Genomic DNA, 16,130 nt, shown 5'->3' with positions numbered 1-16,130 from the left:
AATATTTCTTATTTCTCGAACACATCCGCACCAAGTAAAACCGTTTTTATACCTTACCAAAGTAAATAAAGCGTATTTCTTCTGGAAATGACAGGAAACTCAATAATCCTCGCAACGAGAAAGATGCAGTATAGCAAGAGAAGTGATTGAGAAAAGTGAATGAAGGAATAAAGGAAGAAAAGAAAAGAACCTTGTCTAGCATACGAAGCTTGAAATTTTGTTAAAGAAATAATAACAATCTGGTATATATTGTTAATGCCAAATATATATCTTGAGATTCACAATTGACCACTTGCACTATGTTGATTTTTATGCTGCCTGTAAGCCTCAACTATATTTAAGACAAAATTATATATTAGCTGTCATGGAATGATACAATTATAATTGATATTACGTACAATGAATTGCACTTATTAAATGAAATAAATAAGAGATTGATATGCAGTGAGAAATCTGTGTGAAAATCGAAATTGAAACATGAGTCGAAAAACGTTTCTCTGGAATTGAGTTTAGTCGAATTCCTCTTGGCAGAGAGAAGTATCTCCGTGCTATTCTATAAGATTCTCTCACCTCGTTGGTGGCAACAGAAAGGATGACTATGGAAGGAGAAGGAAAGGGCTGGAGATGGGAAAGCTCAGTTCGACCAATAGCGCAGCGAGAATAAAAATCTCATACATGTAAAAATATTCAATTGGCTGGCCTCGCCCTCGTTCCCGACGACTACACTGTTTTCCCTTCGGCCGCTGCTGTCGCCACGCTGCCTCTTGGATTGCTGCTTTGAAATATCAAGAAAATCCTCACTATCCTTTCCCCCTGTCCTCCTCAGTTTTCTCTACTTTTTTTTATATTTTTAAGGAGAATAGTTTAAAAAAAACTATTCTTTATTATCATTAATGTATTATCTTTCATAATTATGTGCTTTAAAATTAGGAATCTATCGATGAAAGATAACACGAATGTAGCTGTAATGATATAACGGGCATACTATACACCTTTCGACTTCAACACTATTTTATGAAACCATAGAAAACCACCTCATATAAAATTTATCTAACGTGATGAAATCTGTGGGGCATAATTTCTGATCGATTATCAGTTTTGAACTTACAATTGCTTTGAACTTATTCTCTTGTTTTTAAGACTTTATACCCAACCACTTTATCAATAATTAACTTGTATTACATAGCGTACACGTAATATTTAAATAGTGACTTTCATATCAAGAGGCACTAGATGGTCCAGCAAACAGTCAGTAGAAAAATACTGGATGTTTCCGAGCGCAGTCCAGATAGCACTGTTGTAATATTTACTTAATTATATTCGAAGCTTTCAGTTTGTCATGCAATATCTAACTTAAACCTCAAAATTTTCATAATAACGAGAACAAAAATTTATTGTGATTTTAAAAAGCACTACTCTATAGTAATTGATAACAGAAAAGTTTTTGATTTGAAAGAATCGAAATATAAATTGTTCATATAAGAATTTTACAAACTTCCAACGAACAAATATTATAGTATAATATATGATATGAATGAATTCAAGAATGCAATAATTGTAAAGTGATCGAAGATTAAACAATCATTTGTATCGAGGTATTAAAAATGTTTGAAAATAAACAAAAGCATTTTTTTTATCATTTCTTTTTCAGAATAATTTTCATCTGAGATTGTTATAGCGAATTGAATTGTTAACAGTTGAGAAACGAAGATAGGCTGAGCTGTCAATGGAGTCGAATATACGATCATTACTATATTTATGCTCTATTTTACTCGTAATTTTGATTGTAACGAGGCACAGTTTGTATCCGTCACTGGCACGAACCATCGCATCGAACCAGATGAGGCTCTGCGCGTTTACCACAAGAGAACGTGTCTCTGAAATGCTTCTAAACTATTTCAAGCCACCAATGTTTGCGAAAATCAGTTTTCCCTGCTTTATGACTATCCGCGTGTGTAAATAATGTAGATGGCAAATTGTGCGGAGATAAGGGATTACATTGATAAAAAACGAAATACATATAGCCATACTCCTAACAAAAGATCTGGCAGTAATAGCAAATCTACTTTCTATTTATAAATTCACTTTAATAAGAAAACTCGAGATGAATCAACGGATGAAAAGAGAGAGGGAGGGGGGAGAGAAAGAGGTTCCGTTCTCGGAGAATGACTCAATTCTTGGCACAGAAGCCTGATGTGCGATTACCACATGGCACAATAAATCTTAAGATCCTTACACAAGTGTCACTCGCACGCAATCCGCTGCTCATTCCTCATATCAAGCATGCCAAACGCTACTTTTTCTTATCTCGCGCTTGTTTCGTTTCGTAGTGTCAATTTTTAATCATTCTTCGCCTCTTTACATCTCTATAGACCGTCCTTTAATAAGATTTAAACTCGAAACTAGATTCAATATTCAAAGTTTAATTAATTTCATTTCACCTTCATGAATACCGTAATAGTCAGTAAAATATTCAAATTTATCCCACTAATTTATATATTTAAATTATCAATAAGGTGAAATTATTATTTTTTTAACATGTACTAAGGAGCAATTAGATTATATAGTGTTGTTATAGAGGTATATAAGTATAATTAGAATAATAACATGGAAATTTCTGGTTTTTGATTAGATAATGTTAAATTAATTGTGTTACCTTTTTACTTATGACTACTCTTAAAGAGGAAAATTTACATTGATTAAATCTTAATTATTTCCTACATGTACGATACATGAATTATAAACAAGGGTGCACTGGTTTTTAGGATCTTTTTGCAAGGTAGATGTATGTACGAAGTTGCATTTGTCACGAACCTACAAAATATCGTTTGGTGCTGGTGCAGTAAAAGCGGGTTAGCTTATTTCTGCGCCAAGTACCATGACGGCTAATACAACGGCACAATTACTGGCAGTCTCAAAGTGTTTTATTACCTGGTGCACACGCAATACCTCTTTGACCAACGGCAGACCTTTTATAACCAAATTCGTGCAAATTGAAAAACCGTCACTTATCTTATTACTTTCATAGCTACTGTTAAGAGAAACAGAAGCTCATTATAAAGCAAATCTATACATATATATAATTTTACATATTACAATAAAAGAATATAACGTGGAAAATATTTAAAATATTGTTTTATATCGTACTAGTTCAAATACAAGTTTCCCTCTTTCGTGTACAGCTCTTTAAAGCTTCTAAATCGAAATCAATTATCATGACGACTCAAAATCATCTATGTAATAGTATACTTTATCCAAGCTGGATAGAATATCACATTAAGTAGGCTTCTTTAATTAAACTGTAATAACCTACCAATAGCCAGCATTTTCTAACGATTTATAGATTTCAATGTTATTATATTACAATATTAACGGGAATTTTATATTTTATGTAAATCATGAGAAACTATAATTAGATAATTATAATTTAAATTTGATTTTAATTTTTATTACGCTGCATTAGTTAATTATAAAATACCTGTTAATTAAAGTAAATAACGTGCTACAGCTAAAGTAATAGAAAAAACAACTCTTCTTTTCTTAATATCCGAATCAATAAAGTGTTTGGTATTTACTAAATGTACCAGAAACGTAGCGTGAAACGGTTTGTTTGACGTTACGTCTATCGATGATGTGAACGGCGCAGTCGTTGAATTTAAAAGCAATCGATAATTACTGTTAATAATTACCAATGGAATTGTTTGCTTCTAATGGCGGCAACACAGCGCTCTCAGCGTCGCCAGTTAACCATAATGTCAAACGAGTTATTTACGCAACGTATTTGTTAAAGTAAAAACTTTAATAACATTAAATAATTAAGAAACAGGCTATAAAAGAACACGACATTTATTGTTTATGATTATGCTCGGTAAAACATATAGCATCCTGTGAATCATCGAATGCATTGTTGACGATATTTGATCAATTTAGAAATAATTAATCATTCAACGAAAATTCAGTTATATAATAACCATTTGCTTGATAATATAAATAAGAAGTAATTTATTTACGTATTCGATGGGAGGGCGGGGGGTCATGCAATAGTTGGAGTACGTAATATTACTATTTTTGAGCCTTGATTTTATGCTCGAATTAGTACATATGGTCAAAAACTTATCATTATTTCCACGACTGAATACAATTTTTCCTACTTTCTATGTCTTCAGTAGACGATTTGATACAATAATTTCAATTGTGACAAATATAGCTGGAAAAGGCTAAAAACTAAGAAACACACCTGGCAATAGTTTAAAAATAGCAACTTTCCTTTTCTGAATAAATATCTCTGTAGAATAGAGAATTATATATTAAAATAAAATAATACTGAAACTCTTCGTCTCACAACCTATAAACATTTTTAAATGCACAAACTATAAAATAAAAAGGTGTAAGCAATTAACGTTGCCTTATCAAAGTTAATAAAAAATAAAGATCAATGCGCGCGAATGCACGATTGTTTTAAAGTAGATAATGGAAACTGTTATTCCTGCTTAAAATGCAGTCTTGTCCGAGTAATGCATACTCCACAAAGCATAAATGCTTACGTGAGCAATATTCATAAAGATCCGCAACATGTATGATATCCGATCTGAAATATATACAAGACGAGCCATACATGTATGCGGGTTACTAGACGGACTTTCATGTAAATAAATAACCATGGAAATAAATTCTCATTTTTTTCAGGTTCTTTTATTATACATTTACTAATCTAAGTACGTCTATGATATGAATAAAAGTAATCTAAATATTATTGCCGCATAAGCTTCACTTAAATACATTTATATTTTACATCATTAGTTCGACAAAGGTTCTCAATGATTATTATTAATTCAAATCTTAAGAGCTTGTAGACAAAATACAATTATATATATTTATAGAATATTTCTAACAAATGGTTTAATGATAATAAATTTTCGTTCTAAATAGAGCATTATAATCTGGAGATAAAAATATATTGCAGAAACCAGATTTGTTTCTTGAAGTCTAGAAGATTTTAAAAATAATTTATTCAATTTCTAATTATATTATTGGTAATGCTGAATGAAACTTAAGATAAAAAAGAAAATAATAATAATTCTCATGGAATATGAGGAAAATCTAAAATTGAGCTACGTTATACAACGTAATCCTAATTAGTCTCCGGCTTGGACGGACAATTATTTAATGGAAGCCACTTAAGGAGCTAATTTCTCATATTATAATTATGATATAACAACGATTGTTCATAAATTAAAATCACATCAAAGATGTAAATTTTCTAAAAACAAACTTCTTTAATTAAAATAATAGAACATTAATTGTGTGTGTGTGTGTGTGTGTGTGTGTGCGTGTGTGTTTCCAATTTAAAACAAGAGCCGCATTAATTGTGTCCTCGTAGTTACAGCTTTACATATTATGTAAAGAGATATTTGTATGTAGGTGAAGGAAAGTAAATACTAATAGTTTATTTTAAAAATGTAGTTAGCTCTTATCAATACTTGATGCTTTGTTGGACACATGGTAACCTGAGTTTATATTATCACTTGCTTTGTCGATTAACCTTCACTAAATGTATAACAAACGAAGTACTTAAAAACTAAAAATGTAATGAATTTTGTATACGATTAATAAGTCGCGTATTGTACATTTACTGAGATAATTATACAAAATCAATCATAACGCTTAATGATACTCGTTACAAAAATTAAAAGGTATTTTTGCATGGAAGCATTGGATAACAAAATTTAATATAATTAATTATTTTTTATAAAGTAAATTTTTATTAAACTATGAGGTTTCTTATAATTAGTCAATTATAAGAAACTTAAATTAAGCTTAAATAATTCATTATAAGAATTATTTGAAAAAAAAAATCTTTATAAAACTATAGTTGAGAGAAGAGAGTGCCTATAACTACCAAGAGTATATTTATTACAAGAAACAATTGCTATTTTAATTTGAAAGATTTACCTACTTTAGGATACCATTTATCAAAGTATTAATTAACATTTCATTTCCAAAGTAAAGATAAACATTAATATTCCTTCCATTTAATTATAGTACCAGCGACATGTAAGAGCTTTCTCATCCACATAGGTGCATGTACACTGTATAAGAGATAGCACACACAGCTAGTAAATTCTTTCAATTTACACAGTGACCACACTGTAAATGAAAAGAGTACGTCATTTTTATCATTTTTTAACTACCTGAAAAATGATCTAAACTTATTATAGTATATCGTTAGTTAATGATCCGAAAATTTTTTATCAACACGCTGATTTATAGAATGGAACCATTTCAAAATGATTTTATGTAAAAAATGAAAATTTAATTTTTTATTTAAAATAATCATCTCGTATTGGGAGATAAAGTTATTACTGATTAAAAATACTGTAATTCAAGGAATCTACTGACCACGCAATGATTGAATAATTCTCAGTGACGCTGACAAATTAACTATATAGGCACCGATAGAACAATCATAATTAATCAACTAAGATTTTAATAGTTTTTATTACAACTAAAGCATAACACTAAAATGTATTCTTATAAATTTTCGGTAGAATTTCCAACAGTTTTCAGCTTGACAATAATTAATCGCATACTTGGTATGGTATACGGTAATAACATAGCTGCAAAGCTGAATCCCTTACGTGAATTTGTAGATGGATGAGTTTTTGTTGAAATGCATGGAGCTCGCATAAACGGTTATGCGGATAGTAAGTAAAGGGTAGAGATGCGGTGAAACAAGCTCAGAAGGGTTATAGATGAAAGCTGCGAAAGGTATGTGCAAACCGGACAGTGCAGCATCTCACAAAGAGGTGCATTGTTCTCGGAATTCCGGCCATGCAGTGGTACTCTGCACTCGTAGAGACGGTAGTAACGGAAAGTGACTTATCGTGTCGTACTATCGTGAAAACGGGCAGCTACGTTCCCTTCCTATGCTGCACTAGGAACATTCGTACCTTCGTCGAAATATTCTCTAATGGAGCTTCCGCGTCAAAATTGCTTTCTTACGCCGCGACGCAAACCGATCTTAAATAAAGCTTTGCACACATATCACCCGCACACCGTTCCATACTCAAACTGAATTAGCAATTAGTGATTGTTCTGTGAGTACCAATTGTGATATCGTTCTACCAAGCATTAGGTATTAGAAGCTATTCACTTAAACTTTAGGGCTTGCAAGTTGCAATACAATTCGCTATCTATTCAATTTGCAACGTGAGACTTTCAAATTTAGAAATACAAAAAAATTACATCTACTCTGTTTTTATGAATTGGAAAGTTTTTATTTCATTAAATTCAATGTCTTCGTTTTTTTTTTTTTTTTTTTTTTCTTCCAGTAATGACATTTCAGTTTCGTATTGCAAAGTTCATCGAAACATAATATTTTTACGTCATGACGCGCTATTTTAAGTCTACCTCACCGCCACACGAACGCCGAAACGACATGCGTTACGATGCTACACGAAAGACGTGCGTCGTTATGAGCCTGGTAAAATGGGCGTCAATTTTTCATTGACGTACCTATATGCTACGACGCACGTGAAGAAATCCATCGCACGTCTAGCAATATATTAAGTCAAATGAATCCTTGCTTGTCCATCAATTGCACGGATGCAACGAAAATAGCTATGGGCGGTGACAGCAGAAAGATTATGTTATTTTATAATTAATTTTGTCGCATTTCCCTTTCTTTTCAATCGCAACTATACCATTAACATAAAAACAAAAAACTTAAGATCATTCTTTACTCTACAGTATTTTGTACACAAATCAATTTATAACAATTTTTTTATTATATGAGTTGAATCAATTTATTTTAAAAATAAAAGGATTGTAAGATTAAAAAATAATAATCAATTAATCATGTTTTCTGTAAATATTGTTGGAATTAATTCGCGATTAAAAAAAAGCATTACAATGTTATAGACATTTTTTGTTAATGTTTAATTCAAAATAATTCGTTTTTATATCAATATGTGGTTTTTGTTGAAGAAAATCTATGATTTTCAATTATTAAGCCCCGCTATACATTAAGCACCGGACCTTTACTCACTTCTTTTAGAATTTTTGAAATATGAAGCGAACAGATTTATGATAAATATAAATCAATTTTAATCAATTTCTGAGGAATGAGTATGCTACACTTAAATAAAATTACGTCACGTGAATTTTACAAATATTTTAGTCGAATATAAGAGAAATTGCTTAGCTTAGGAATAATTTGAAAAAGTTATCAATTAATTGCTCAGGGCAAAAGCACTAACGTTAAAGCGAGACTGCACGTTACGTAACACTGCATAGACTGACCCACATGTATGATCTTTATTTAAACTGGTTTCCTCTTCAGAGACTTTTACTCTCGACATTCTAGCATGTTTCCATCAGCTGGCTCAATGTTTGACTTATGTATCTTTCATAATTATACATTAACTACCCTTCATAATAAAACAATAAATACCATGCAATTGGTATAAATAACGAATTAAAGAAACTACAATTACAACTACTTATTAATTTATAAATAATTTAGTTGGTTCTAATAAAGCTGACAAAAATGAAAATAAAAAAACTCTAAGAACCAATCAATAAGAAATTTATCATCAAAGGAATTAATAAATTACCAAATTCATAAAAAAAAAAGTATATAAATGCTTCAATTTATGAAGACATTGAAGGCGTCGCGCGAGTTTGCTATTACGAATTTCAAATCCTCTATTCATATTTTTAGTTTACATTCCAATTCATAATCAGCGACCTGAAAACTAGAAAAATGTAGAAGTGGAAATATTTTCACTCTTCTATATAGATGTTTTTAAATCTTTAAGCTCTCACCGGTCCAACTATACTATTAGCAGTAAAATGGTTAAATATAAATTGCTAATATTCGAAAACGCGATTATCTAGTTAACTTGCATTGAGCAAATACATATCTGGAAAAGATATTAAGTTTCCTTATTTTTAAAATAATTTTTTATTTTAAATCTCCTCATTCTAAATTTTTTTAAGGTATTCGAAATAATTTTACACTGTCTCTATACACTAATCAATTTTCTGTTCTGCTATATAACTGTCGATTTATATATAAGAAATACAAATTATATTTTTTGTTGCGTTGTTGAAATTATACTAGTGATCATTTATTAGAAAATTTGATGTTGTGTGTGTATGATGAAAAATTACTAAAACTTTTAACTTATTTGTAATTTCTATACTCACCGAGTTAATTGCTGTCATCGTGACAACACTAGCTGGATCTGTCCACTAGTCTGCTATCTCTCTGCAAAATATAAAAAACCGAGATTATTAACATTTGAAATAACATTTATATAAAAGGTTTACCAGTTAATTATTTCCGGATTTTATTAAATTTGAAGGTTTTTGCCATAATATTGTTTAAATTATTCAGAGTAAAAATTCTCAAATTCAAAGCTTTTTATTAATCGATCAATCAGGTGCGTTGATTAACAGTATCCCTCATTTTAAAAAGGTCTTAATCTTTAATAACTATAATCAATGGTGCTATGTTAAGAACAGTAGTCTATCTCTCTCTCTCTCTCTCTCTCTCTCTCTGCAATTGTCTATATCTTTTAGATTTTGGCATCACTAACGTCTTCATCTTTGCTTTAACTATATAGATTCGCGAAATTCCGATGTTGTATGCATCTGACATTTATCAGTAATTTATATTACCTTAAACTGTTTTTGAATCATGCATGGAAATGTATTTTAATTTTGAAACGTTCTATTATTTTGAAATGTCATAAATCTTACTGAAGTTTCTTATTCTTAACACGACATGATAACTAGATTTAAAAGTTTTACTAAGATTTTGTTCTTTAAATTGACTCTTTTATTTAGATTTTTCGAGTTTTCACTCTTAGACCGGACACCCTATATAGATCTCTCCATTAATTTTCAATAATATTTGAAGTAAGTGCCTTATGCTTTAACAGCTCTTGCGAGTATAAAAATTTTAGCTTTGTTAACTCTTGCTTTCCGTAACGAAATTGTTACAAGATTGATTCTCCCTATACGTCGTCTTCAATCCACACCGGCTCTGTTTTTCCTACGTCAAAATTGGCTGCTACTAAATATACATTTACACACAGCCAATAATATTTGACATGGAGGGACAACGGAATTGGTTTGGCACGGAGACGGAGCGTAATTGAGAATCAACTTTAAAAGTATCTTGCACACACACACAGAGATAAGGTGAAGATGGAAAAATGTGCTTGGTATTTTTTCAAAATGTGCTTACCCTCGAAAGGAGGAACTGGTCTGAATATTATGTGCATTTATTTCTGAATGATAGATAGATTCTTTCTTTATTATCTGCGACTTTCTTATTTCAAGAAAAATTAAAAATATTTTAATAATTTTGTACTATAATTATATTAAAATGATAATATGATGATAAAAACTGAACGAAATAATTTTAGTATTATAGTAGGAATCGATATTGCATATCTCACAGAGAAAAATGATTTGACGCAAATAAATCCTGCTTGGAATATTCACGAATAAATATTTTACTTAATTTTAATAAATATTATTTGGATTTAATAAAATTTAATTCAAATGATATTTACTAGAATTACGTAAGATATTTATTTGTGAGTATTCAATGTGCAAGATTTACTCGAATCAAATCATTTTTTTTCTCTGTATATATAGACATTAGAAAACTAAGATGTTCCGCTTCCCGTGACCCACATACGTTTGACGAACACGAGAAAATACATCATAGAAAGTCAATCTTCTACAAAATTATAAACTATAGAAGCTTTACGCAGAAAAGAATTCTCTTCAGGAGGATAGAGGAGTATATATGCAATAAGAGTCTACATTTCTACGTTACATTTTCTTCTATCTTCTCATTCTTAAAATTGGAGATGCCCTGTATAATGTACCGCCTTCGTCTAAAGAAAAAATACAGATTTATACCTATATCCAACGGATTTCATAGGAATTTAGTAAAATTGATATTGCCCCTTAAAACCCTCATTAGAGAAATTTGCAAATAAATTGGACTTTGGAAGTTTATAATAGAATTTCCAGAGGAGTGTCAAGTCTGCATTAAATCTATTCAAATAGTCCCTTGAATTTAAAAGCTACTGCTTGAAATTAAAACATGTTTCTAAGCATTGTTTTAAAATTTTAATTATTCAATTAGAGAACTATTAAACAGAGGTTTGTATATCGGGCTGGCTGCAGAAATGATCGCGATACAAGATAGGCGTAAAAAATTGGAGAATCTCCCATTCAGTGATTTTGTTAGTAAGAGCGTTGGAGTACGAAGTAGCCAAGCCACATTACCGAGGTGGAAATTCTCAGCTCATCGCTCGCCGGAAACAACGTTCGTAGACCGGCTCCTGAGATTTATCCGAGCGAAGTAAGGGTGAGAGAGGATAAGGAAAACAGAGGATTGGGTAGAGAAGAAAAGTGGTGCGGAGGATGGTAGAGGATGACAGCAGGAGGTTTCGAAGAAATAGTACAAAGACGACGACTGCTCAACCAAGGCGAAAAAGCCGACCTGCAAATGTCGTTCTGAACTTTGATCGTAAAACAAAGACGGACTTTTCGGCTAGGTGGGATGTCCATCTTGAGCGTCTGCCAAACTGGTTATGCCCGAATAAATTTCCGTGTCAAACTAGCAGTGCATGGAAGAAGACCATCGGTCGAGCCGTGCCACACTGCAAAATTAGCAATACTATATATGTACAGTGAAAACCATTAGCTCTATACGAATATAACTATTTTCTACCTTTATGTAAATTCGAGAGGGAACGAATAGCTTTTAGAATTTTTCTAAATCAATAATAAAATCGAATATTTTGTTATTTTTCTCAAAAGATACAATTATTGCAAATTGCTGGAAAAAATACAACTTTTTTAAAATGACAATTTTTGCAATTTTGAATTTGCTGTTTTTTTAAAATATATATTCGATTGTAGTATTTTTGATTGCTTCTAAAAGTGTCTTCTATGAGATGTTTATTTTTAATCGTTTAAAAATATTCTTGCTTGTGTTAGACAGAATTATCATTTTTGAAATTTTTATATTTTCTCATAGAACCTAATATATCTGGTTATATGTTGAACTGCTCCCTGGTATAGAAATTAGATTTTGGCTCCGATCGAATTCTAGCCGGGTCGTTACGAATTTTTTGTATGGGGCCTCTGGTAAGGAGAACTGGCCAGAGGCTTATCGGGCTTTCTAACGCTCTAACTAGCCAGATCCTAACCAGTTAAACTAGATAGGCGTTGATCAGTTTTCCCTGTTAATTTTAATAACTATTTCATAATGAGATTGTGAACGTCCCGAGTCGAAATTCAAGTTAACTCTACTCTCTTATATAATCTATTTGAGGCAGTTAAAAAAGTAACTAGGAGACTTTATGTAGAAACAAAGAACAATAAGCGGAAACTTGAAATAAAAATTAAAATTAAAAAAATATCTTTCTCCAAATTTAAATAGCCACAAGTGCATATGATGTAAAATTAAAACAACATCGCTTATACATGGCAATCAATTTAAGGTGTAAATAAATAAAGGTGGAATTATTAAACCACACATTTTGCACCCATATAGTATATGTGTATGAAAACAAATTATAAAATTGCAATTAAATCCAAATGTCAGCATCTCTTTCTCTCGGTCTTCCGCAGTTAAAACTGAAAATCGTAATTTACCTCGCGGAAACAGATCCTACTAAGACCGCTGGCTGGAAAATATGCGCCATCTAAATTTCGCGTCAAGTAATAAAATTTCAGTTGTGGTGGAGACAAAAAAAGCACACAACATTTATAACTAATCAAATTCTAAACAGTACACCAGACCAATTTTTTCTCAATAAGCTTATCTGCCTATAGGTATCGGACAGGCTCTGAAAAATGCCATTCACACGACAAAGGAAATAAAATTTTATGTAGAATCGATCAGTGCCAAATCAACGCCGAAACAATTTTCCTTCAATAATTTCGGCTAATTAAGCACTAGAGAGGAAGACTATGTCAACTTCTGCCTGAAGATAAACACGTAAATTGAGCATTCCAAAATCACTCGTTTGTCTAATTAATTACACAGATTATTTATGAAATAAATGCTTTATTGAAGTAAAAGAGCATACGAATATTCTTTCTACACTCACTGTACGTAGTAAATTTGACAGCTTCGACAGCTTTGACAGCTTACCTCGATGAAAACATGGCTGCCATCACGAGTTTTATTTTGCTAGTTCATTAGAGAGAACCCTTGCAAAGCCGGTATTTTTTTATACTTATTTCCAATCTATGTGTTGAATACAAATATGTTGCTGTGTACGTTGGGGCAAATCTCTTTATACTCAGTATCCGATATTGTTTATTTAAAGTGCAAATAAAAAAGTGTCTTCGACTGTTACGACACTTTCTAGCAAATCTTACTAAAAAATTAAACCTTAGTACGCAGTGCAGAGTCACTGTGCGAATCCAAAATTGTTTACTAACTATGTTTACTTTGATTGTTATCTGTTTTAAACATTTTTCCAAAAAAATATAATTACAAATATTTTTATTACAAGAGTTAAAAGTCGTGTAGATTAATTAGATTCAAGGTGCAATTAATGATTCGTAATAAGTTACAGCGGCAGCATGTACGACAAAGAATAAAAGTGTTATTTTGAGATAGAAAAATTTTAAGTTTTCAAGTTGAATTTGACGTGAACTATTTTCTACATCTTAACTTCGTACTAAGTTCCGTCCAATTTCAGGGCTATCGAGATGCATTTTGCTGACAGAGCTGCTTCCAAACTGTCAATTTGCGATTGACGACAAAGCATTCTTCCTCGACAAATTTAGCAAAATTGACTCCCTCATTATCCTTTACTGAGTTTCTAAAACATCACATTTTTCAACAGTTCAAGTCCCCCATATAAAGTTGCCTAAAAATTGAGTTATACGTTTTACAATGTGCTTGCTTTATTAGTGTGTGTGTGTGTGTGTGTATATAGAGAGTTAAATCACTCACGAATAAGTGATGACTTCTAATATGCTGATATGCCTCGGTGCTAAGGATAATACCAAGATTCACATTTTACTAATCTCTTATCCTCCAAAATTTGCCAAATCTCCACCCAAAAGACATCTGTCAGCTCTAAACTATTTATATAAGGGAGAAATAATATCTAAATTGTGAAAATTCATACTCGCTTCATTACTTATTCTATATCTTTCGTCAATCGGTTCTCAATGGGGCGAATTCCTGAGCTAATACTTGCTCAATCCATAATTTTAGAAAAAAAAAAAATCAATGTGTTCTCCCTCTTGTGTATATATGTATATATTTTAGATACTTAGTAATGAACTGTATAATCCTATACAATTTGTAAAGGAAGAGCCACGAATAACAGAAAAACACGAGCAAATATAATAATGCACAATATAATGACAAGATGATTCATAATCAAGTATAAATAATTTGTTTATAGAGTCTCATGTTCCATCAGAATTAAAAGGCACTTCTATAAAAATATAAAGTTGATCTTACACTATATTGATAAAACAGTAAAATTGAGTAAACCCGTGTCACTATTGACTATCCACTTGGTAATCGAGTACCTTTTGTACTTGTACATTTTTTATGAGTTATTCAGAATCGTCACGTAGCGGTGCTCACCCTCTATATACATATATGCATGCAGAACGTAAGCTCTAATTAAAGACATAGTAAATATTACAGATTGTTAATTTTTTATCACTGTTATCATAATCAGTTTTATGCACCTTAGAGAAGTCGATGATTCTTGCAACGTTTGGCTGATCAAGAGGGGCATTTCTACTGGTATGTATATTTCCAGCAAACTGATTGCTTTCCGTGAAACGCAGTCACGACCAATTCGCTGGAACGTAACAAAAGGACAAGTGTAACCACAAGACTTACGGTGAAACTGTCTAGAATTGGGATGCTCGTAGAGATTTATTGTGTACTACAAGTATACGGCACCAACGACGAATGGTTTACGTTCAACAAATCCTACAGTAGATACATTCCTTGCATAACTTTATCCTTAAACATTCAAAAGCATATCTAGATGGGAGGGTTGGTGCTGAAAAATATATTTATTTAATTGTCAAGAAATTATCAAATTTCAAACTTACTCATAACTCTCATACTAATAGGAATAATGATAGAGGATATACAACAATGGAGTAAAATATGCATATATTGTTTTTAATCTTTTTTATGTATTATGTACAATATTAATTCCTCACTTGCGTCACAGCTTTCATTTTATATTATAGAATGTAAATTAGGACAGTGATACTGTGATCAGCATTCGTAAATTTAGTGTTAAAAAGATAAAGGTACACTTGACACACAAACTGCTATAAGTATCTAAATCCGCTATTAAATTTAATTATAATTCGAAAATGATAAAAAGCGACTCCGGCGTATTAAATGAGGTGAAACAACGATCCTGCACATAAACGTGCGAGTAACTTGTCATTAGCTACAGATTGACCCAATTACGACGAGAAACGTGAGGAGATCCATAATTGCACGATTATCTTCTAATAATTAAACGTTACTTCTCAGCTGCAACGACTGCGAATTTTCAAGTTATAAGTGCAAAATAATTATTAAACCATTATAATACAAATTAATCTTAATTTAAAAATCTCGTGTAAAGAATAATGTTAAGGTAAATTTTCTGTCCAATATTTATCGAAATGATATCGGAAAGTTTATTAGAACAGAATTACATAAATATCTATGAATGCTACATTTCACAAAAAAAAAAAATTGCATTATCCTAGAAGAAAGCTCAATTAAAACAGAAATCTCGATATTGTTTGAAAAAGTATATTTAGGATAAAAAGAAATATATTATTTTAGCAAGATTTTATTTCATAAGAATAATTATTTCTCAACAAAAACATGTGTTAAACTTCCACAAGGTAGTATAAAGGAGCTTATTATGAAATATGTTAAATACTTTCTTCCTTCCACCTTTTAGCATTGATTTTATTTTTAAAGAAAATGTGCATCGAATATATTATCCAGCACTGTGTAAGGTCACGCTTTTCCTTCCTTAAAATTGTATACTGAACGTCGAAAAGGAATAAAAATGTATTTATCTAAAAGAATATAC

General features: G+C 31.2%; 1 protein-coding gene across 1 annotated transcript in view; it reads right to left on the bottom strand.

Moving 5' to 3' along the window:
* The window catches only part of LOC136782397 (zinc finger protein 541-like), a 166,726-nt gene that overhangs the window by 148,320 nt on the left and 2,276 nt on the right, over nt 1–16,130 (bottom strand). The window contains exon 2 of the mRNA XM_066741821.1: nt 9,211–9,271. Coding sequence (XP_066597918.1) covers nt 9,211–9,228 — 18 coding nt within the window. The 5' untranslated portion in view covers nt 9,229–9,271. The remainder of the gene's footprint in view (nt 1–9,210; nt 9,272–16,130) is intronic.

This window comes from Prorops nasuta, unplaced genomic scaffold (assembly GCF_024137725.1).
Source record: "Prorops nasuta isolate Cenicafe-Biocafe unplaced genomic scaffold, Cenicafe_Pnas_1.2 PNAS00002, whole genome shotgun sequence".
Classification (NCBI taxonomy): Eukaryota; Metazoa; Arthropoda; class Insecta; order Hymenoptera; family Bethylidae; genus Prorops; species Prorops nasuta.
The sequence above is the reverse complement of the archived record's forward strand: the minus strand, read 5'-3'. Positions and strand labels throughout refer to the sequence as shown.